The 23698-nt window shown below is 48.6% G+C and overlaps 1 protein-coding gene and 1 pseudogene across 3 annotated transcripts; one reads left to right on the top strand and one right to left on the bottom strand.

Annotated features, from left to right (window-relative positions):
* The first annotated feature begins 681 nt into the window (after window positions 1–681).
* On the top strand, window positions 682–2819 carry LOC147000434 (vacuolar protein sorting-associated protein 52 homolog; annotated as a pseudogene).
* A 9321-nt stretch (window positions 2820–12140) lies between these two features.
* On the bottom strand, window positions 12141–16480 carry LOC110312399 (H-2 class I histocompatibility antigen, D-B alpha chain-like). Of its 3 annotated transcripts, XM_085833350.1 has the most exons (8): window positions 16352–16480; window positions 15883–16152; window positions 15423–15698; window positions 13470–13745; window positions 13223–13342; window positions 13011–13043; window positions 12800–12838; window positions 12141–12689 (listed from the first exon to the last, which is right to left on the bottom strand). In XM_085833350.1, exons 1-8 carry the CDS (start codon window positions 16422–16424, stop codon window positions 12658–12660), a joined length of 1119 nt encoding a protein of 372 aa, XP_085689476.1. In that variant the 5' UTR covers window positions 16425–16480; the 3' UTR covers window positions 12141–12657. The 3 variants fall into 3 exon arrangements, with proteins under 3 accessions (XP_085689476.1, XP_085689474.1, XP_085689475.1); XM_085833348.1 differs by lacking the exon at window positions 16352–16480 and having other exon boundaries at window positions 12141–12662; window positions 15883–16168; XM_085833349.1 differs by lacking the exons at window positions 12800–12838; window positions 16352–16480 and having other exon boundaries at window positions 12141–12662; window positions 15883–16168.
* Window positions 16481–23698: the final 7218 nt, after the last annotated feature.

Genomic DNA, 23698 nt, shown 5'->3' on the forward strand with positions numbered 1-23698 from the left:
ATAACTGACTGAGCTCACCTGGGCACAGCCCTGTTCACACTCAGCTCCCACAGCCTCATTCTGTCCCACCAGATACACACAGTACAGTGACATAGATTCTGGAAGGTTCTCCATCTGCCAGTTATGTCCTTCCCAAAGTCTAAGAATTCTCAATCCTTAAATTTACCTGCCAGTCAACCCTCAGTTCAAGGATGTGAAAATGAAGTTCACATTCAGATTTTTTTTTTAAGTATTTAAAAAAAATATTTTATTTATATGAGTACACTGTAGCTGTCTTCAGGCATACCAGAAGAGGGCGTTGGATCCCACTACAGATAGCTATGAGCCACCATGTGGTTGCAGGGAATTGAACTCAGGACTTCTGGAAGAGCAGTCAGTGCTCTTAATCCTTGAGCCATCTTGCCAGCCCAGGTCTGTGTTTCTTACCTGTTCTGTGTTTCTCAACCTTTGAGGACGTGAAAGCAAGAGCTTCCTCTCCAAGAAGCACACACCACTCTGACAGTTTTACACATTTATTTCAGAGGGTTTGTAAAACCTTGATGGCTATTACAGGTGTCAGGCCAAGCACTGGAAAGGGTTGGCTCTGGCTCTGGCTCTGGAAAGGGCTGTCCTGGCCATATTTAGCTTCCTGGGATCCTTTCTGGTCGGTCTCATTGTTTTCCCTGCCTCTGATGTTGTTCACACTTCTTCTCGAAGCCATCCCTCCGAAGCAGGAACACCATCTTTACCCTGGGCAACCGTAGTGCTGTTTTCTCACCAGCCGAGCTCGAGGTCCCCATCCTGGTGCCCCATACTGCCCAGCGTGGAGAGCAGAGGGTATGGTGAGGCAACCCCTCTGTGGCCAGGGATCAGTTCCCTGAGTGCTAGTTTGGTGTGTGTGCAGGGGTGGATATCCCTGGCCTGCTGTGATTCCAGAGGTCAGGAGCCATGGACGTAGAGGTGTGCAAAGGGAGACTGGCTGGGGCTTGACTGTCAGGAGGCAACAGTTGTAGTGGACGTAGGGGCGGCAGTCAGTGGGGAGGGCTTTTCTTGTGATCTGTGCCCCATCTTCAGTGCCTGTTCAGGGTGCTCCTCCCTGCCTGGAGGTTGGGTGTGTGGTCTTGTGAGCTCTGATTACTAAGCTGTGCTGAGTCTGCACATCCACGGGGTCAGTGCGAGACCCATCCGTGTCTCTCTCTGTCTTGTTAGTATCCATTCAAAGCACTCTTCCGCAGCCACCACTATGCCCTCCTCGACAATTCTTGCCGTGAATATCTTTTTGTCTGTAAATTTTTCATCATGTCTGGCTAGGATGCATATGACTTGTACCATGCTGTCATGGGACTCATGGTCTCCATTACATTGGTGAGCTTCAGTATTCTGTGCCTTTGCACAGGCAGACAGCAACTCCTGGAGAATGAGTGTTCTCTAAGCCTTGGCCCTGGAGTTACCATCCCAAGCTCAGCCCCAGCTTCTGCTGTGGGGAACTTACATAAGTGTGGCTCGTGAGCAGGTCAGGCCGCTTGAGGTGCCTGTGGACAGGGAAGAAGCTGGTATCCCTGGCCAGTGCCTTGTCCCAAATAAATGTACATCTGTTTGCCTACAGCGACTTGAACAACAAGCTAACATTCATTTGTCTGCCACAGAAACACCTGGAGTCCTACCTGGCTGACTGCTAAGATGCCATTGCTGTTTTTCTCTGTATTCACATTGTTCTCCGGTTCCGCAACATTGCAGCGAAGAGGGACGTCCCTGCTCTGGACAGGTCACTGAGCTCTGCTCCTTGGTGTCCGGATGCGGTCAGCTTTTTATCTTACACAAACAACTCCGTCCTGACTCCGGGGTCTGCCTCACCTGATGCCCTTCACTCTTATTGCCATTTGTGTGTTCCAGGGGCAGCATTGGCATCGGGCACACCCACTCACCGTCACCCTGAAGGGTGCTGTGCTCCCCTGGGCAGACTGCACCCCCAGCCAGCTGACCTTTGACTCTGATTAAGCCTGCAGGTACTGGGAGCAGGCGCTTGCCTTGCTGTGGCCTCGGTTTGAGCTGATCCTGGAGATGAATGTCCAGAGTGTCCGCAGCGCTGACCCCCAGCGCCTTGGGGGATTGGACACTCGGCCCCACTATGTAAGGGCGGGTGAGGTTAACAAGGGGGTCTTGTGGTCACACTGAGTGGTGGGTTGGGTACTGCCAAAGGAGTCAACTTAGGCAGACAACTCCTCTCTGACTGGGGACAGGAGTTACACGGACAGCTGGGGGTTGTGTCTGCCAGGCAGGCAGGTGTAGGCCTTCCCTTCTTGCTCCGAGATCATTCTGGTGGTCGGCCCTGGGCAGGCCTTGCTGGTTCACCAGCCCTGCTTGCTCTCTGACACACATTTTCATCTGGCGGTCAGCCTGAGTCACTCAGCTGATCCCTGGCTTTGGTAGTTCCTGGAAGGCGTCAGTGGAATCCCTGAGTCAGGATGTAATGTGGAGTTTTACCAACTTCCGAAATGGAACCAGCATCAACAGGTGTCCGGCCACTCCTACCGTTTGCCTGTGTCCCATGGTTGTCTGTTTCCTCGCTCTTTCCCCTGGGCTCTGCATCACACGATCTCCCTGAAGGCCAACAAGCTTCTGTGCCTGAGATTCTGGTGAAGCTCTGACAGCTCAGGTCACCAGGAGTCTGACCCCGACTCTCCTCTGTGCAGGGGGCACTGACCCAGCTGATCCAGCTCTACCATCGCTTCCACTGGGTGCTGTCCCAGCCCCAGCTCCGCGCACTCCCGGCCAGGGCTGAGCTCATCAACATCCATCACCTCGTGGTGGAGCTGAAGAAATACAAGCCGAAATTCTGATTCAGACCGCCCAGGCCCTAAGCTCCCATGAATTCTGTGGGTCACACACGGTCACTGGGACCCCCTTCCCATCCCTTTTGTCTCCACGGCTTCCACACACCCCACTCAGCCTCCATTGCCAGGACTCTGCCTCAAAAGAATGCACCCAAGGCCACCACCTGGGCTTCTGAGTGAGGTGACCTTCATTTCCAGTCTGGTCAGCTCCTCTGCTGTTCACTCACAGCCTGTGAGCTTCCACCGCCCCAGGCTCTGACTGAATCTCAGCTCTTAGGGCTGAGCAGTTCAGGCCACCCTGTAGCTGATCTGTGGGCTCTCCTGGAACAGTGACATCACCTAGTGGCGAGGCTCACACTGTGCAATAATAAGTACTTACAGTGCTGGGACTGTGTCCTCTCCTTTGTCCCTGGGCCTTTGAATTCTCGAGCATGTCTTTATTGTAGACCTAGTCAGTTCCTGGTGGGCATCAGGAAGATGATGGGATAGTACCCCGAGGTCTGTTGCTGCTTCTGGCTGATGGGTGGCAGAGTTGCTCAGGAGGGGACTGTAGCTCTCCAGGAGGGTGACACTTGTTGCAAGGCCTGGGAATGTTGTAGCTTTGGGTGCTGTGCTGAGGGCTACCATGGGAATAATCCACACAGACTCTGAGGTTGTCTGTGTCAGCCTCTAAGTGGCTGTCACAGCTTCTTTGAGGGTGGAGGGCCTGTAACACCTGCAGCCATGCATCGAGGCAGGGGTGAACCTGGCTACAAAACAGATCCTGTCATTTTCATGTGACTCAGACCCTTCCCGCTGCCCTCTGCCCCACCTCTGTAAGGAGTTTGCAGACTCCAGAGCAGTGGTTCTCAACCTTCCTAATACTGCAACCCTTTAATACAGTTCCTTGTGCTGACCCCAACCTTAAAGTTATTTTCAGTGTTACTTCACAACTGTAATTTTGCTACTGTTAAGAATACTAATATAAAGCCGGGCGTGGTGGCGCACGCCTTTAATCCCAGCACTCGGGAGGCAGAGGCAGGTGGATTTCTGAGTTCGAGGCCAGCCTGGGCTACAGAGTGAGTTCCAGGACAGCCACAACTACACAGAGAAACCCTGTCTCGAAAAAAACAAAAACAAAAACAAAAACCAAAACCAAAGAAAAAGAATACTAATATAAATATCTGTGTTTTCTGATGGACTTAAGCAATCCCTGTGAAAGGGTTGTTTGACCCCCAAATTGGTTATGACCCACAGGTCCTACAGTGAAGGTACATGCTTGACCAAGTTGTTTGGTTTTTGAGACAGGGTTTCTCTGTGCAGACCTGGTTGTCCTGGAACTCACTTTGTAGACCAGGCTGCCTTTGAACTTAGAGACCCACCTGCCTCTGCCTCCCAAGTGCTGGAACTGAAGGTGTGTGTCTCCACAGACTGGCAACCTTGACCAAGTCTTGAACAAAAGCTAGGCTGGTTTGTAGACCTGTAACCCTGTCTAATAAGGGCCAGAAGCAGTGGATGGAAAGCCTGCTTCAGTTACAGAGTAAGTTCAAGGCCAGCCTGGACCACGTCTTAAAAGTATAGGCTTGGATACCCCTCAGTGGCAGGAAGCTGTCCCTAGATCCCATCTACAACATGGGGGAAATTCCAGATGAAAGACACTGTCAAGGAGAAAAAGTAATTTGAGGTTATTTCCTTTACCCCTTTCACTTCCCAGGGCCTTGGCTGGGGGGCCTAAGTCCACCCCGACCCCGCCCTGGGCATCCATGCTCCTTTCTCGCTTGTTACAACTTCCCCACCTACTCCACCACCCCCTTCCAGGTGTCAGAACTTGGGATCCCAGTCTTCTGCTTTTACCTTATAGCCCCGGGTGTTCTGGAACTTGCTATGTGGTTGAAGAATGCAGAAATCTTTCCTCCCGAGGGCTGGGACTAAAGGCATTCCCAGAGAAAGCCAGGACCCTTTCTTTGGGTGGGTCATATGCTCAGTGAGGACAAGGTCAGCAGGCAGGAAGCCCTGGGGTAAATCCTGGGCAACAGCAACCACAAAAGGAAAACAACTAATGCTGTGCTGTGGCGGACACTGCAGGGGATACCCGGTTTCTTAGTGTGGCCCTTCCTCAGTGTGACCTGGACAGCTTCGCGGGTTTGTGAAGCTGGCCAGCAGTTCCTGGACTCTGTAGTCTGCAGTCTGGAGGGACATTTGACATAGAGCCCAGTCTATCCCTAAGATTCTTGGGAGCTGCGATGCGGAGCACGGCCGCCAGGGGGCAGCAGGACACAGGAATAGGAGCGGCTCCAGTTCCTGATCACCTAAGTGGCTGTGAGCTTTGAATGCTGGGGAAGGCAGGGAGTTGTGGTCGCCTATGCCCTCTTCATACCGAAGCAGCCAGGGATTTTCCTTTCAGCCCCAAGTCCTCTGGTTTGTGGTTTTCACGGTTCCTTATGATCTTCTGGCTGAAACACAGCTTCTGAGCGAGATTACACCTCGGGCTCCTTACCCGATTGTTACTTAACTCCACATTCTCCAGTCACAGTGACATAGACACACACAGACAAACACACACACACACACCCACAACATACACACCACGGCATACTGAGGTTAGGCGGGAGGATCAAGAATTCAAGGTCTAGACTGGAGAGAAGACTCAGAGGTTGAGAGCCTTAACTGCTCTTCTGTAGGTCCTGAGTTGAAGTCTCAGAAATGACTTGATGGCTCACAACCTCTCTAATAATATCTGGCGCCCTCTTCTGGTGGACAGGGACACATGAAGGGAGAACACTGTACATAATAAATCTTAAATAAAATAAAATCAAATAAAGAATTCAAGGTCAACCTTAGCTACAACAAGGCATACAACACAAACAGCATAAATGAACGAACACACACAGGCTCCATAGACCAGTAGCATCAGGGTCCACTCTTTAGGGGGAGTTGGGTCCATCTCTCCCTTCCCTTGCTGAATCCCTAAGATCAATGTGTTCATCTAGTGCAGGGGACTCTACAGTCCTGCAGTAGGGTTTGGAGGTGTTCCTACATGCTGTAGTGACCCCCAATACTGTGCAGGGATCTCTTTACAGAAATCTTATTTCCCTCCATTTCTTTTTCTTTTCTTTTCTTTTCTTTCTTTCTATTTTAAAGATTTATTCATTTATTTATTATATGTGTGTACACTGTAGCTGTCCCCAGACACTCTAGAAGAGGGCATCAGATTTTTGTTACAGATGGTTGTGAGCCACCATGTGGTTGCTGGGATTTGAACGTAGGACCCCCAGAAGAGCAGTCGGTGCTCTTAACCGCCGAGCCATCTCTCCAGCCCCTTCTTTTTCATTCTTTTAAAAAATATATTTATGTATATGGGTGTTTTACCTCCATGTTTATCTGTGTGCCACATCCATGGAGTGCCCCAGGTGGCCAGAAGAGGGCACCCTACCCATCTAAGGCCGGAGTTAGAAGTGGGTGAGAAATGGAACTGAACCCAGGTCCTCTGGACAGCAGTAAGCATTCTTCACCTCTAATCAATCTCTGCAGCTCCATAATTTTACTTGGAAATGACGCCATCTTTGTTTTTATGCCTTGATTCTCTGATTCTTTTCTCTGCAGCACAAGGCCTCACTCAGGCCTGAGCCACCTAACTACCCTGCAGAGAAGGTTTGAAGAGGAGAAGCCCTGGGTTCCTCAGGGTCATAGAGTCCATGAGAAGGAGCTTCCCAATCTGTCCCCACAGTGCTCAGTCTACAAAAACGTCTGATGTCCTCCAGCACCAATGCAGCATTGCTAACATAACCCACACATGGAAATTTCCAGATGCCCTGTGTAGGTTTATATTTTCCAAAACATACTTTAATAAGCTTACTTAAATGTTTTAACCTCTCTTCTAACTCACCACACATCAGAGGAAGTAGAAAGGAAAATTTAATAGGGCAAAGGAGGGTATGGACCTGTTTAGATATAGTTGTTTGGGGAGAGTCTAATCTGCATTGTCAGGATATCAGCAGTTGAGTTCACACCAGTCAACAATGGCAGTTTAATCCAGAAGAAACTTTGAGGTTGCACCAATCAGCCTGAGTCTGCAGAAGCAGGAAGAAGCTGCCAGAACAGCATCAGTTCTTAGGTTTGTTTCTCTCTACAAAGTCATGACAAATGATCAGCAAAGAAGGCAAGGCTAACCAATGCCACAGCTGCCTCTGTAAAGACCAGCATCAGCAAAGCCCAACAAGGACCAGCAAAGAGTCGCAGGTGAACCAATGGCGCACAGTGTCATCTGTGGTCTATTGGGTTATATTCCTAACCTTTTCAAACATCATGTGTTCTCTCAAGAGGGCATCTCTGAAGCCCTAACAAAACATCGCATGTCCCTTTTCCAGGCAGAAAAGCACCACAAGTCTGCTTCAGCAAAAACATTCTGTCGTAAGAGTTTCCAGAAAAAACATCACACGACACAACTGAGTCCCAAAGAAACCAGAAATTTCCTCTTGAGACCTGGTTCTCCTAGATTTAGGTCCTCAGATCAGGGGATTGCATTGCCAAAGTGCTTCTTGTACACCACACATATCTGTTTTTTAACAGATAGTCTCTAATTCCATCTTTATCCTAAAGCTTTAGTAAGGGCTTTTGCAATAACAAAGAGCTGTTGTCTGCTGACTGGTTTTCACACATTGGGAATGTGTCTCAGTGACTTGAGTGCCTACCGTGTATAATATAGGTTCCAGATTCCATTTCTCAACACTTCCAAAAACAGGGCTGTGGCACCAATTCGGGATGGTGAGGTGACTCGGGTAGAGGTGCTTGCCACTGAGTCTGACCACCTGAGTTCAGTCCCCCAGAACCCACATGGAGAGAGAACTGGGTACCCAACGTTGTCTTCTGACTTCCCCTGCCCCCAACACACACCACAGCTGGGGAGTGGCCACATTCACACACGGTACACATAAAGCAATAGTATAAATACATAACACATAAAAGAGTTTAAAATCTCTGTGATTATCCTTGCATGGGATTCCCATCAATCCTCCTGGCTGCTTCTCATCACAATGTGGGTTTTGGACACAGGTAAGTCTAGAGGAATACTGGACACAAGTTTTACATACATGTCTTATACATAGGTGTCCTTATTTATATGTGTTTCCATGTCCTTCAATATGAAACCATCACGGTTCCTTTTTATTTTATTACATTGATTTAATAATTATGTGTAGGGATGTGCATGTCTTAATGCCAGTGTGAAGCTTAGAGGATAACTTACAGGAGTCAGGTGTCTCCATTCACCATGTGGCTTCCATGGATCAAACTCAGGGAGCCAAGCTTGGTGGCAAGAACCTTTACACTCTGAGCCATTTCCATGTTCCCCTTGGAGACCATCGGGCTTGAACATTTCCTTTGGAAAGTTCCTTCATCCCTGGACTTGGCACATACAAGAGATGCCCACCATGACATCAGAAAAAGCATTTCCTGGCCACATAGGTACCAGCATTGCCTTGGGCAACTCTGGAGAACCAAGCCTTCTTGCCCAGGTCCCACCTGTTTCAGTGTCAGTGCCAGCTGCCACCTGTGAAGGGACAAACCTTTTACATTCAGATTCCATTTTAGAGAACTTGAATGCAGGAAAACTAACAGCCTGGTACCTAGAATTAGTTTCCAAGTTACCTCCGAACAAACCCTAGGCTAACCCCCAAGAAAAGCTGTGACTCCAGGTTACTGCCCCCCCCCCCCAAGACCTTCATCTCCAGGTTACAAGGCCATCACCTGTCTAATGACCATCAATGCAGAGGGAAGCAGAAGTTAAGTTTATGATATGACTCCCAGCAACAGCCAATTATGTCAAATACTGCAGTAGCTCTCCAATGAGATGCTTGCACACTCACCCCGCCCCACTTGCTGCTTACGATAAAGCCTTGCCTGATAGATATTCAGGCTCCTCCTCACCAAAACTGTCCTGCATGAGGGTGGTACTCTGCGGGGCCTGAGCTAGCTCAAATAAAAAGGCCCTACTGTGACTACATCAGAACAGCTGCTGTCTGGTTTTGGGGGATCGATGACATTTCCCTGGCACTACACCTGGAAGATCCCGTTTTTGGCCTGAGAGCTAGGGTGTCATGGTCTGTGTCAGTTACTGTGGTCCTCTGAATAAGATGGCCCCCATATTCTTGGTCACTTGAATACTTAGTCCCCAGTTTGTGCTGTTTGGGGAAGCTTAGGGGGTGTGGCCTTGCTGGAGGAAGTATGTCACTAGGGACATGGTTGGAGGTGTGAGCGCTCAGCTGTTCCTGCTGCCATGCCTGGTGTTTGCTGTTGTGATGTTGATGGCCTCTTAACTCTTTGGGACCCTAATCCCCAGATAAACCTTCTAGAAGTTATCTTGGACTTGATGCTTCATCACAGCCACTGAAAAGTAACCAATACAGTTCCCTTTTCCATCACTGTGGCTTAATATCTGACAAGACACAGCTTAGGGAGAAAGGGCTTATCCTGGCTATTATAGTCCCTAACGCTAAATCTGTCAAAGTGCAGGCAGGACCTTCCTTCCTGCTCCAGTCTAGGGGCCACCTCAGTAAAATGTGCCACAGGAGCTGTCCAAGATGGTTGCTGCTGTCAAAAGGATGGCTTTACTACACCTCCTCAGACTGCAGGCCTCAAAGGAGCTGTCCATGGTGGCGACCCCTTCTTTCCAGCTTCAGCCTACAGCCTTGGTGAACACAGTAGGAGCTGTCCACCATGGCAACAGCTCTCCAGTCTCCTCCTGTCCCCAGCAGCCCCACAGAAATGGCATCTCAGCAAAAGTCACCTGCATCTAGGAAGGACTTCCCACTCTAACCCATGGGCCCAATGTCAGAGAAAAGGGGGATGAAAAAAAAGCTAGCAATCCCTGAGCAGAAAAATCCCATCACAGTGACAAGGCTCAGCCTGCCAAGGGTGTAGGGGAGGAGCTAGACTTCTTTTATAAGCAGTTGGACCTTTGACAGAGCCCTCTCTCTTTCTCTCTGTTTCTGCCTCTTTCTCTCTATTCATCTCTCTCTGTGTCTCTCTCTGTCTCTCTGTCTCTGTCTCTCTCTCTCCCTCTGTCTCTCTCAGCTTGGAAGAGCCAATATGGAAGGAGGTCGGGTAAGTGATGGGCATTTCCTCTTTGGGTTTACAGAAACAGCAGAGAAGCATCTGGCAGGACAAAGGTAAGACAGAAATCTAGGAAGGAGAGATAAGCAGCCCTCTTGGTATTGGAGGAGCTCAAGAGAAAGGTAGAGTAGCCTGATAAGATTGACACAGATAGAAAGAGATCTCTAAAGAGCTGGCAGTTTAGGTGGAGAATCAGGCTTGTCATAGGTATCTCTTATATACTTAAGAAAATAAAGTTTCCTCGCTGAGCTGGCAGGTTTATTCCTCAGTTTATGCCTCCTGTGTGCTTATTGGTATAAATATTGCATAATTTAAATGGTTACAGGCCTATGAGCAGGACTTTGGTCTCCTGTAATACAGAGCCATCCACAATGCAGAGAAATAACAGGCTATGAACAGGGCCTTAAGACAGACTATGCTGAATATGTATCCAGCATGCCCAAGTCAGGGCTGCAAGAAACAGGTTCACTGAGCTGGGAACAGAGATTATGAGAGTTCAGGGAGTTAACTCCAGAACACAGCTGTTAAAAGAGAAGATAATGGAGGAGTATAAAGTTTCAGTGGGGAAGGGGGAGCTGGAGAGATGGCTCCCTGGTTAAGAACACTGACTGCTCTTCCAGATGTCCTGTGTTCAATTCTCAGCAACCACATGTTGGCTCACAATCATCTGTAATAGGATCTGATGCCTTCGCTGGTGTTTCTAAAGACAGCGATGTACACACATAAAATAATAAATAAATCTTTTTTAAAAAAAAGTTTCAGGGGGCAGTACCCAAGTTACAGAGGAGAGAAACGTCGTTGTTCTTGAAGGGGAAATTTCTGGTTTCTGTGGACAGTCAGTTCTGTCAAATGCTGTTTTGCTGAAGCAGACACAGGTGAAACGGTGTTTGCTAAAGTAGATTCGGCAAAGGACACATAATGTTTAGAAGGAATATAAATAAGTCCCAACAGACAGTAGACGAGGCTGCATGGTATTGGTAAGCCTTACCATTATTTATTGGTCATCACTTCTTGTGACTCCATAGAGAGAAATGCACCAAAAACCTTCTGGTGATGCTCTGGTGGCTTCTTGCTGCTTCTGCAGCAGGATGATTGGCAGAGTGAAGTGAAAGTCTCTGGATCTGTGAGCTGAGACAGACTCAGGTGGAGTTTTGCTAAGACAGACTTACGTGGTGTTTTGCTGAGGCAAGTCTCGTGGAAGGCAAGACTCGTGTGAGGACACATGATGTTTGGAGGGAGTATAATAGGACACAATGGACAGTGTTGGTGGGCTTGCATAGCTGGCTTTGCAATGCTACCATGGTCTCAAGTCTTTATCTTCACTTTGTTGAGAGTCATGGCAGAGAACTTCTTCTGGTCATTTCTGCTGACTCATGCAGATTTGGTGGAGGCCTGGCAGTTTCTGCTGGGTCCTGACACAGCCGATGATTCGGGTTTGCTATCCTGACACTGCAGACCTGGACTGCTGGTATCCTGACAATTGGAGATTGAAATTGCCCCAAGGAACTACTTCTAAATAGCAAAGAGCTTAGCCTCCTGGCTTCTGCATCGAGCTGCCATTGCTGATTCTTGTGAACTGAACCGCTGATATCCTGACAGTGCAGACTGGATTTGCTCTGAAGAACCATTTCTAAACAGGTGCACTTCCCCCGTCTTCATGTCCTTTCCTTTTCTCTACATCTGGTGGGTGGTGGGCGATAAAGGAGGTTAAGCATTCAAGAACCCTTATTAAAAATGGGTTTAAAAAACTAATCTTATCTGTAGATGTGCTCCTGAGAGTTCAACAAAAAATCACATCCTATACCTGGGAACCCTGGAAGAGATACTGGAGAGAAGGAGAAGCAGAAACCACCACAGTAGCAGGGACAGGGAGAGCCCAGGGCAGCTTTAACATGACATCATTAGTAGCTACAACAAATGTGTGGGAGGAAATGGATGAGTTGCCTTGTGCACCGAGCACATTAAAGGATCCATAGTTGAGTCTCTGATCTTTAGGCCTGCGGGCTCATAATCCTGGGTATCTGTCAAGGCTCTGGTCTTCCCTGTGTCCTTGTGATCACAGACTCTCAGCATGTGCCTCAAAGTGATGGAGAGAGCAGAGCCCAGAGGTGACACAGACAAGGTGTGACCCCATCACAGATCAAAACCGACTGAGGCCACCTGGGCACAGCCCTGTTCACACTCAGCTGCCACAGCCTCATCCTGTCCCAACAGATACACACAGCAGAGTGACACAGATTCTGAAAGGTTCCCCATCTGCCATTTATTTTTTTTTAAAAGACAAAAATGCTAAGTATTCTCAACCATTAAATTAACAAGAAATCAACCCTAGGTCAAGATGTTAAGAATAAAAGTCACTGGGAGTGGGGGGAGAGGGGTATGGGGGACTTTTGGGATAGCACTGAAAATGTAAATGAAGAAAATACCTAATTAAAAAAAAAGAATCAAGGTCTCATTCAGATTCTTATTTTCAGTGTGGAAGTGAGGAGCTGCAGCTCAGGGCAGCATGGAGCTGAGAGGATGCAGGTGTCCCCAAGTGTTTGGCTGGAGCAGCAAGGTTGGCAGTGGAAGGGAACACAGGTCAGTGCAGGGACAGGGTCATGGTGTGAAGGGCAGGCTGGGCTCCAGAATTCTTCACACTGAATTCAAAAGCTCACAACTGACAATGTTGTGTAAAGAAAACTGAGGGCTCTGGATGTCACAGGAGAGACCTGAACACACCATCTGTCACTCAGTCCACTCCAGGCAGCTGTCTTCATGCTAGAGAACGAGAGTCATGACCCATCACTGTGAAGACAACATCTCAACAACCCACAGCTCACTCACAGGAGATTCTGGGAGTCCCTGAAACCCAATCATGTCCACATTGCCCCTCTCAAATCACCCTAGAGTGTTACCTTTACAATCTGGGAGAGACATATCAGAGCTCTGGGAGCCTAGGGTAAAACAAAACAAATGTATATGCATATGTACATGTACGTATTCATTTCATGGTACAACAGAGGCCTCCAGAAGATTTCTCTGGAGGAGCTATTATGGATTCCCAGAGCTCCCAACATCTCCAGCTTCACTCCAATGTCCCCAGGACAATCCTGTCCCCACACTAACCTGGAGCTGGAGCATAGTCCCCTCCTTTTCCACCTGTGAGAAGAAAAGCTGTGAGAGTTCAAGGAAGATCTTGACACTAGGAAGTTCCCAGAACTGACAGCAGACCCAGTTAGAGACAGTAGCAATGTGGGGTGTGGCTATGTTCCCCATTGTTGAGCAGAGCACACTTCTAAAGGAGGCTGAGAGGGAACTCAGACCCTGCCTTTTCTCACCTGTGTTTCTCCTCCTCATCATCATCACAAAAGCCACCAAAGCTCCAAAGATGGCCAGAGCTCCAAGGACAACCAGAACAGCAATGATTACCATGTTGGAGTCTGTGGATGGAGGAGGCTCTGGGAAAGACAGGTTCAGGAAATGAAGGTGAGCGTCATGACCACAGCTCTCTGCAATAACCTGCTCTGGGTCTGCAGAAGGCTCCAGTTTTCCCTGACCCAAGCTCTGCACCCAGAACCTTCTTACCCCATGTCAGGGAGAGGGGCTGAGACAACCCCTCATGTTCCACATGGCATGAGTAATTCTGCTCCTTCCCAGAAGGCACCACCACAGATGCCCACTTCTGGAAGGTTCCATCCCCTGCAGGCCTGGTCTCCACAAGCTCCATGTCCTGGGTCAGCTCCTCCCCATTCAACTGCCAGGTCAGGGTGATGTCAGCAGGGTAGAAGCCCAGGGCCCAGCACCTCAGGGTGACATCACTTTCAGATCTGGGGTGATGGGTCACATGTGCCTTTGGGGGATCTGTGTGGAAGATTTAAGAAATCACAGGATTAACATGACAAACTAAAATCTACACAAGACTCAGCTAAACCAATGATGACAGTGAACTATGTGTCTGACACTTCAACTGTCATTGCACTAGTGACTTGCAGGTAGAGCTGGCCCCCTCACCACAGAACTGCACATTTTCTTTTGGGACTCAGAAGCTAAGGGGGAATCCACATAGGCCAGTGGGTCAACATCCTTATGTGATGTTCTATAGAATGAGTTTGGTAGTCACAGAATGAAAGAGGGAATGGAAAATAAGTAATTTAATATGTGTTTGAGTTCATATAAAAATCATATATTAGGGCCATATGCCACTGGAAGGGTTCCACCACTGAGACTGCCACTGTGGTCATCTTGCTGACCAACATTAACTGTCAGTCCAAGTGAACAGCCTTCACAAAGTGTGTAGCCAGAGAAAATGACTCCCAACCACTGATTCTGGGGGACAGGGGACAGGTGTGTCACACAGGATCCCTGGAGTGTGCTGTGGACCCCAGTGCAGCACTCACTGGAACACAGTGGGCTCACAGGGTGTGTGGATCTTCCCTCTCACTCAGCCCTGGATTGCAGAAGACCCTGTCTGTCTGAGAGTCCAAGTCTTGATTCACTAGGGGGTAGCACTGTAACTTGTGGGGGCAGAGGAAGAGCAGGAGGCTTCTGCATGTTTAGTTCCGACAGGAAACAGTCTAAGTTCACAAGAATCTCTCTTTTAATTAGAACCCTGATTTAACTTGCCTAATTATCCAGGTTAGCAGTCTCCTCTGGCACCTGTGGAGACTGATACAAATGATAATACAAGGGCATGGAGAAACAGGATCACTCCAATGCAGACAAAAGCTGACTAGAAACAAAATAACGCCCTCAAAAAAAAAAAAAAAGTAAAGAAAAAAGAAGGCCGGGCGGTCCATAATCCCAGCACTCAGGAGGCAGAGGCAGGCAGATTTGAGGACAACCTGGTCTACAAAGTGAGTTCCAGGACAGCCAGGGCTATACAGAAAAACCCTGTCTCAAAAAAATCGGAAAAAAAAAAGAGAGAGAGAGAGAAAGAGAGAGAGAGAGAAGAAAATGAAATTCCATGATTTATATTCCTCCAGGGTACCCCATAAGGGCTCATGTGATCATTCACTAGTGTAGGAATAAAGAGAATTAGGTTGTCGAAAGGGTGCAAACCCCACAGACAGGGAGGGATCTGGGAGAATGTATTCTTTGGAAAGTTCTAGAAACTGGGGCAACCAGCCTAGTGTAGGGGAGTCCATGTCTCCAGTCAGGGAAAGGAGACTTCCGGTCCTGAGGTGTAAGGGCTGACACACTCAGCAGGACAGGAGTCAGTGTTCAAGGACAGTGGGTGTGGGCAGAGAACCCGGCCTGGGAGAGGCCATGGCTGACAGAGGCTACAGGGGAACTGAAGGGAGCAGCTGTTGTTACCTCAGGGAAATTCTCTCCTTCCCTCCTGAGACAGCCTGGGCACTGTCCAGGGAGAAGGCTGAGCCCTGGGAGAGTCAGTGCAGTCACTGTGATGAGGGATCAGGAGACCCAGGGACACTTTCTCCCCTCTGAGACAGGGGCATCACCCCAGCTGAGGGTTTCTTCTTCCCCAGGACTGAGCCCCAGCCCGAGGGCAGAGGGAGGAGCTGCCCGCGGCCCCAGCACCTTTGCGCTGCAGCGTCGCATTCCCGCGCTCCAGGTGTCTGCGGAGCCACTCTATGCACGCGCCCTCCAGGTAGGCCCTGTATCTCTCTGCTTCACCAGCCTGCTCCCACTTGCGTCGGGTGATCTGCGCCGCCATGTCCGCCGCCGTCCACGTTTTCAGGTCTTCGTTCAGGGCGATGTAATCGCGGCCGTCGTATGCGGACTGCAGGTACCCGCGGAGGAGGCGCCCGTCCGACCCCACCTCACAGCCATGCATCCACTGGAGTGTGTGAGAGCCTGCGGGACCCCGCGGTCAGCCCCGCCCACCCGCCCCGCCCACCCTCCCGCGGCCTCCTCAAACTGAAAGAGAAACCGGTCCCGGGTCGGTTCTGTTCCCGAACCTCGGACTTGGGACCCGGGACGTCAGCGTCCCTGTGTCGGGACATGGAGGGGCCGTGACCTCCGACCCGGGGTCACTCACCGCCCGCGCTCTGGTTGTAGTAGCTCAGCGCGGTCCTCAGGCTCACTCGGAAACTCTGCTCATTGCCCTTGGATTTCTGTGTCTCCCGCTCCCAATACTCCGGCCCCTCCTGCTCCATCCACGGCGCCCGCGGCTCATCTCTCGGATTCTCCGCGTCGCTGTCGAAGCGCACGAACTCTGTGTCGTCCACGTAGCCCACAGAGATGAACCGGGGCTCCCCGAGGCCGGGCCGGGACACGGCGGTCTCGAAATACCGCATCGAGTGTGAGCCTGGGGGCGGCGCGCGGTGAGACCCGGACCTCCTCCCGGGACCCCGGGCGGCTGCGCGGGCTGAGAGGGGAGCAGGGCGCGGGGCTCGGGACGCGGGTGGAGAAGGGGCGGAGGGTCCGGTGGGCGACGCGGTGACGCAGCTTCCCCGGTGCCGCCCCCCTCCCCTCAGAGGCCGTTTCCCTCCCGACCCCGCACTCACCCGCGCGGGTCTGGGTCGGGGCCAGGGCGGCCGCCAGCAGCAGGAGCAGCGTGCGCGGAGCCATCGCCCCCATCTGGGATCCCGGGTGTCTGAGTCCCGCGGGCTGCGTGGACTTTATAACCAGTGTCCGCGGCGACGCTGATTGGCTCCTGGGATCTCGCCACCCAATGATAGTGAGACCTGCCAGCGCGTCATCAGTGTCCGGGCAGAAGGACCTGACCCAGGTTAGGAGCAGAAGTGAAACTGAGGAGATGGGGAATCCCCAGCCCTGGGCTTCCCCACCCCTGACCTCACTGCCTGGAGACTAAGACTTTGCCTGAACCCTGTACTGCGGACAGAGCGCAGTTTGTCGTGGTGTCTCCGAGTTCTACCCAGAAGCTCTCAGGACACCAGGAGAGACCCACAGGCCCGACTCACTGTTTCCTAACCTCCACCCTTCCTCTTCCTTCTTCTCTTCAGAAATCACACCCTAGAGTCTTCTAGAAGAAAAGCCACTTCCGGGAATACAATGGCGGTACAAACGCTTAGGGATGCAGTGGAGAGAGGCTTCTCTTTAAAGCAGAGGCGCTGGCTGTAAGCCCCACAGGGACCCCACAGAGACCAGGCTCTGTTCACCTGAGTGGGCGGCTCACACTGCCACCCCTGAGTGCAGGACTCTCATCTGTAAAGAGGAGACTTTGCCTCTTCCCTCAGGACCTGTCTTCTCAGCCTCGGCCTTAGTCTCAGACTCCTCGTGTTTCTTCCCATATGAAGCCTTTGTAGCTCCAGATGGCTGTGTTTTATGTAGAAGGATCTTCATTCTCAGTCCTGAGATTGTCCGGGTGGACCTAGGTCATTGTCTCAGCACTGTAGACCCCCTTGTTCACTGGGAAGAGGGTTTGGTATCAAAGGGAACATAAATTTTATGAATCACCCCATTATCCATGGTTCGTTCCAAGGTTCTCCAATGTTTATCCAAACGTGGTGTATATCTGTAGTGTGGGCTGTCCCACGCACCCCCATTTTTAACTTACAGGACCAATAGGAACATCCTCCATAGGTATTACCGTCCTTAATGCATGATGGGTCTGATTGCCAAGGAAAGCAAGCAAGGGAATGAGCACTGGAAGAGGCGATTGGGTGGATAGGAATCATAACGGGTTTCTGATGTCCTGCTAGTGTGCAGTCTCCAGTCCGGATGCCTGGTTCTTCCCAGATGTTTCCCTGACGTTAAACAGGCAGAGCATAGTGTTAGGAGGAGTGGGACTAGCTGAAGCATGGCGTCAGGCAGGGTAAAAACAGCCATGGGAATGACAGAGAAGGAGCCTTGCGGGACTGGGGGTGGGGAGAACAGCAACAGGGAGCTGTGTCAATGAGGAAGTGAATGTCCGCCCAGGTGACCTGCTTGTGTGGCCTCGGGGGCCTGCACGGTCTCCTCTTTGTTTTCTCTGTGATCCCCAGGCATGCCATCTTTCTGACTGGAGGGGTGTCGTCGGACGTACCCAGACAGGATGAGGTTGGTCCTCTGGAAAGATACTAACAAATCCCCTTCCTACTGTTAATAGGAAATCCGTTCACTCCAGCACCTGTCAAGTGGGTCCTTCCATCTGACCAGGATGGGTAGCATAGGTGGTGGTGGAGTCCAGTGACAGACAATGGAAGGTTTGTCTTGGGTGGCATAGACATTGAACACATTCAGTGTGAATAATGCCAGGTTTAATTCAGTGTTAGTGGTAGGAAGCCTTGTGTTTAATTAATTTTTTTAAAGTATTTGATTTGTTCTTTCAGTGACAGCTTGGCCCTGAGGGTTGTGAGGGATACCAGTACGGTGGACAAATTTCCAAGATGTGCAGATATTTTAGAATTGATGGCTGTTGAATGTCTGTCCAGTATCATCTTTGATATGGAGAAGGACCCCTGTAAAAGCAAAAGTGGAGAACATGCGATTAATTAGTTTTTTCTATAGGAATAAGTATCAATAGTAATGATTACAAATTTCTGTGTAACGAATGATGGAATGTGGGTGCCATTACTCTTGCAAGATGGCATTAGCCTTAGGGTCTCTGGCCTTGGTGCCCAATTGTTGTGTATCAGGGGTGCAAATTAGGGAGGCACAGGAGGAGAAAGTTCTGAGGATGTGTTTGAGGTTATTTAGTGGGGGTATTGGGGAATTTGAGCTGTAGCCCTTTCAGGTTAATATGGGTGAGCTGAGGGGAGTTCTTTAGCAGTGAGGGTAACAGAGTAAAGGCCCCACTTGTGGCAATCTTACCGGCTGATGTGTTGCTATCAGAGAGGGGTCTGATGAGCTGTGCTGAGTGTGACTACACATGGCTGATTACAATGGGATATGTTCTAGGTTCAAGTATTTTTGAAATCTTATTAGTTGGGGAAAAGGGTCACTACCAAGTCTGACATAGGAGCAGGCTGGCCATGGGAGTAAGCTGACTGTATAAGTGGTGTCTGGATAAAGATGATCTGGTTCTTTCAGGTGTGTTAAGACCAAGAAGATGGAATACAGTTCTTTAAATTGGGGAGATTTATCTGTGGGGGGGGGATGTGCCTCAGACCTGGTGTCTCTTTGGTATACTATGTAGACAGCACCCACCCTGTTGCTCTCCATCCGTGAAAAGTGTGGGGGCCATGGGATAGCAGACCAAAAACACAGTGGAGGGAGGGCACCTAAAGACTGGTGTGGCTGCAGGAATTTATCTTTGGGATAATGGTTGTCTGTCTGTCCCGTGAAGCTGATGAGACTATTAGCAAAAGGGGTGTGGTTTCCCAGGAGACACTGGATATCTGGGAGAGGCAAGGGCAAAACAGTTACACCAGGTTCTTTTTTTGTGGGGGGTGTGAGACAGGGTTTCTCTGTGTAGCCCTGGCTGTCCTGGAACTCACTTTGTAGACCAGGCTGGCCTCGAACTCAGAAATCCGCCTGCCTCTGCCTCCCGAGTGCTGGGATCAAAGGCTTGAGCCACCACGCCCGGCTACACCAGGTTCTTTACCTATAGCTTTTAAGGTGCTCTCTCTTCCTGTCCTAATTATAGTGGATAAAGTGTCAACCTCTGTTAGTAGTTGAGGCACTCCCCCTGTTGGCATATGGAGTCATTCTAGGGTCCCCGTGGGGGCAAGAATTGAATATAAAGACCTGGATTGGGTGTTGTGGATCATAGCAAGGCAGGATTATGTAACATGGTGTTTAATAGAACAAAGGGTCTCTCTGGCTGCTGGGAGAGAAGATAGAAGGAATCCTTTCCACCTTTAAGTAAATCAAACAGAGGCTGTGATTGCCTGGTTGATATAAGTAGCCAGATCTAAGCCAATTAATATTGCATATTCATGAATGGATGCAGAGGGTCTGCCTCATGCTAGCCGACATCTTCACTCATCCTAGTCTGTCCAGTCCGCACAGTCTGCAGGCAACAAGCCAGGTTGCACTAATCACCAGGAAAGCCAGGCTTAATTTAAAGTAGTACAGCTACTGTTTCTGGGGTGTTCTCTGAATCCTTGTAAGTGGAGGGGCCATTTCTGTGTGCATCTACAGATGCAGGGTGAGTCTTGTTGGCACCGGTGTGGTACGGTAAGGGTCCCTGAGCATCCTGCTCCTCCTTTAGAGTGTTTCCGTATCAGAGTAACTATCAGCAAAGGTAGGGCTGATCTGAACAGCTCCCTTATGACCCACCAGCCCCTCCTGCCGTTTTCCCTGCTTACAGCTTGCTAAATTTGAATGTGCACCCGTGTTGTGTGACGGGATTGTCATGGTAGACTTGACACCCCTCTTCTCGCCTCAAAATGTGAACCCACGGCAGACAAAAGTAACAGTGGCACCAAAGTCCACCTTGGTGAGCCAGTGAGATTTTGCTGGGTTACCAGAAGTACAAGTAATGAGAACTGCCATAGTTTGAATAAGGCCGGCCCAGGGTGTGGCACTATGAGGAGGTGCGGCTTTGTTGGAGTGAGTGTGGCTTTGTTGGAGGAAGTGTGTCATTGTGGGGATGGGCAATGAGAGCCTCCTCCTAACCATACTAGGTCTTCACCTGTTGGTCTTCAAATGAAGATGTAGAGAGTTGTAGAGAGATGGCTCAGCGGTTAAGGGCACTGACTGCTTTTCCAGAGGATCTGAGTTAAGCAAACACACATACTGATAAATTTTTGGATATGGTTATATATACACACACACACACACACACACACACACATACATTTATTTTTTATTATATTTTTTATTAGGTATTTCCTCATTTACATTTCCAATGCTATCCCAAAAGTCTCCCATACACTCCCCCCCACTCCCCTACCCACCCACTCCCACTTTTTGGCCCTGGCGTTCCCCTGTACTGGGGCATATAATGTTTGCAAGTCCAATGGGCCTCTCTTTCCAGTGATGGCCGATTAGGCCATCTTTTGATACATATGGAGCTAGAGTCAAGAGCTCCGGGGTACTGGTTAGTTCATAATGTTGTTCCACCTATAGGGTTGCAGATCCCTTTAGCTCCTTGGGTACTTTCTCTAGCTCCTCCATTGGGGGCCCTGTTATCCATCCAATAGCTGACTGTGAGCATCCACTTCTGTGTTTGCTAGGCCCTGGCATTGTCTCACAAGAGACAGCTATATCTGGGCCCTTTCAGCAAAATCTTGCTAGTGTATGCAATGGTGTCAGCGATTGGAAGCTGATTATGGGATGGATCCCTGGATATGGCAGTCTTTAGATGGTCCATCCTTTCATCACAGCTCCAAACTTTGTCTCTGTAGCTCCTTCCATGGGTGTTTTGTTCCCAATTTTAAGAAGGGGCTCAGTGTCCACACTTTGGTCTTCGTTCTTCTTGAGTTTCATGCGTTTAACAAATTGTATCTTATATCTTGGGTATCCTAAGTTTTTGGGCTAATATCCACTTATCAGTGAGTACATATTGTGTGAGTTCCTTTATGATTGTGTTACCTCACTCAGGATGATGCCCTCCAGGTCCATCCATTTGCCTAGGAATTTCATAAATTCATTCCTTTTAATAGCTGAATAGTACTCTATTGTGTAAATGTACCACATTTTCTGTATCCATTCCTCTGTTGAGGGGCATCTGCATTCTTTCCAGCTTCTGGCTATTATAAATAAGGCTGCTATGAACATAGTGGAGCATGTGTCCTTCTTACAGGTTGGGACATCTTCTGGATATATGCTCAGGAGAGGTATTTCGGGATCCTCTGGTAGTATTATGTCCAATTTTCTGAGGAACAGCCAAACTGATTTCCAGAGTGGTTGTACAAGCTTGCAATCCCACCAACAATGGAGGAGTGTTCCTCTTTCTCCACATCCTCACCAGCATCTGCTGTCACCTGAATTTTTGATCTTAGCCATTCTGACTGGTGTGAGGTGGAATCTCAGGGTTGTTTTGAGTTGCATTTCCCTGATGATTAAGGATGTTGAACATTTTTTCAGGTGCTTCTCTGCCATTCGGTATTCCTCAGGTGAGAATTCTTTGTTCAGTTCTGAGCCCCATTTTTAAATGGGGTTATTTGATTTTCTGGAGTCCACCTTCTTGAGTTCTTTATATATATATTGGATATTAGTCCCCTATCTGATTTAGGATAGGTAAAGATCCTTTCCCAATCTGTTGGTGGTCTTTTTGTCTTATTGACGGTGTCTTTTGTCTTGCAACTTTATGAGGTCCCATTTATCGATTCTCGATCTTACAGCACAAGCCATTGCTGTTCTATTCAGGAATTTTCCCCCTGTACTCATTTCTTGAGGCTTTCCCCTACTTTCTCCTCTATAAGTTTCAGTGTCCCTGGTTTTATGTGGGGTTTCTTAATCCACTTAGATTTGACCTTAGTACAAGGAGATAGGAATGGATCAATTCGCATTCTTCTACATGATAACCGCCAGTTGTGCCAGCACCATTTGTTGAAAATGCTGTCTTTTTTCCACTGGATGGTTTTTGCTCCCTTGTCAAAGATCAAGTGACCATAGGTGTGTGGGTTCATCTCAGGGTCTTCAATTATGTTCCATTGGTCTACTTGTCTGTCGTTATACCAGTACATGCAGTTTTTATCACAATTGCTCTGTAGTACAGCTTTAGGTCAGGCATGGTGATTCCACCAGAGGTTCTTTTATCCTTGAGAAGAGTTTTTGCTATCCTAAGTTTTTTATTGTTCCAGATGAATTTGCAGATTGCCCTTTCTAATTCCTTGAAGAATTGAGTTGGAATTTTGATGGAGATTGCATTGAATCTGTAGATTGCTTTTGGCAAAATAGCCATTTTTACAATGTTGATCCTGCCAATCCATAAGCATGGGAGATCTTTCCATCTTCTGAGACCTTCTTTAATTTCTTTCTTCAGAGACTTGAAGTTCTTGTCTTACAGATCTTTCACTTCCTTAGTTAGAGTCACGCCAAGGTATTTTATATTGTTTGTGACTATTGAGAAGGATGTTGTTTCCCTAATTTCTCTCTCAGCCTGTTTATCCTTTGTGTACAGAAAGGCCATTGACTTGCTTGAGTTAATTTTATATCCAGCTACTTCATTGAAGCTGTTTATCAGGCTTAGGAGTTCTCTGGTGGAATTTTTAGGGTCACTTACATATACTATCATATCATCTGCAAAAAGTGATATTTTGACTTCTTCTTTTCCAATTTGTATCCCCTTGATCTCCTTTTGTTGTCGAATTGCTCTGGCTAGGACTTCAAGTACAATGTTGAATAGGTAGGGAGAGAGTGGTCAGCCTTGTCTAGTCCCTTATTTTAGTGGGATTTCTTCTAGCTTCTCCCCATTTACTTTGATGTTGGCTACTGGTTTGCTGTAGATTGCTTTTATCATGGTTAGGTATGGGCCTTGAATTCATGATCTTTCCAAGACTTTTATCATGGATGGGTGTTGGATTTTGTCAAATGCTTTCTCAGCATTTAACAAGATGATCATGTGGTTTTTGTCTTTGAGTTTGTTTATATACTGGATTACTTGATGGATTTCCATATATTGAATCCCTGGGATGAAACCTACTTGGTCAGGATGGATGATTGTTTTGATGTGTTCTTGGATTCGGTTAGCGAGAACTTTATTGAGGATTTTTGCATCGATATTCATAAGGGAAATTGGTCTGAAGTTCTCTATCTTTGTTGGGTCTTTTTGTGGTTTAGGTATCAGAGTAATTGTGGCTTCATAGAATGAGTTGGGTAGAGTACCTTCTACTTCTATTTTGTGGAATAGTTTGTGAAGTACTGGGATTAGATCTTTGAAGGTCTGATAGAACTCTGCAGTAAACCCATCTGGTCCTGGGTTTTTTTGGTTGGGAGACTATTAATGACTGCTTCTATTTCTTTAGGGCATATGGGACTGTTTAGATCATTAACCTGATCTTGATTTAACTTTGGTACCT

The sequence above is a fragment of the Mus caroli genome, unplaced genomic scaffold, assembly GCF_978045245.1.
Source record: "Mus caroli unplaced genomic scaffold, Mus_caroli_1 scaffold_18, whole genome shotgun sequence".
Lineage (NCBI taxonomy): Eukaryota > Metazoa > Chordata > Mammalia > Rodentia > Muridae > Mus > Mus caroli.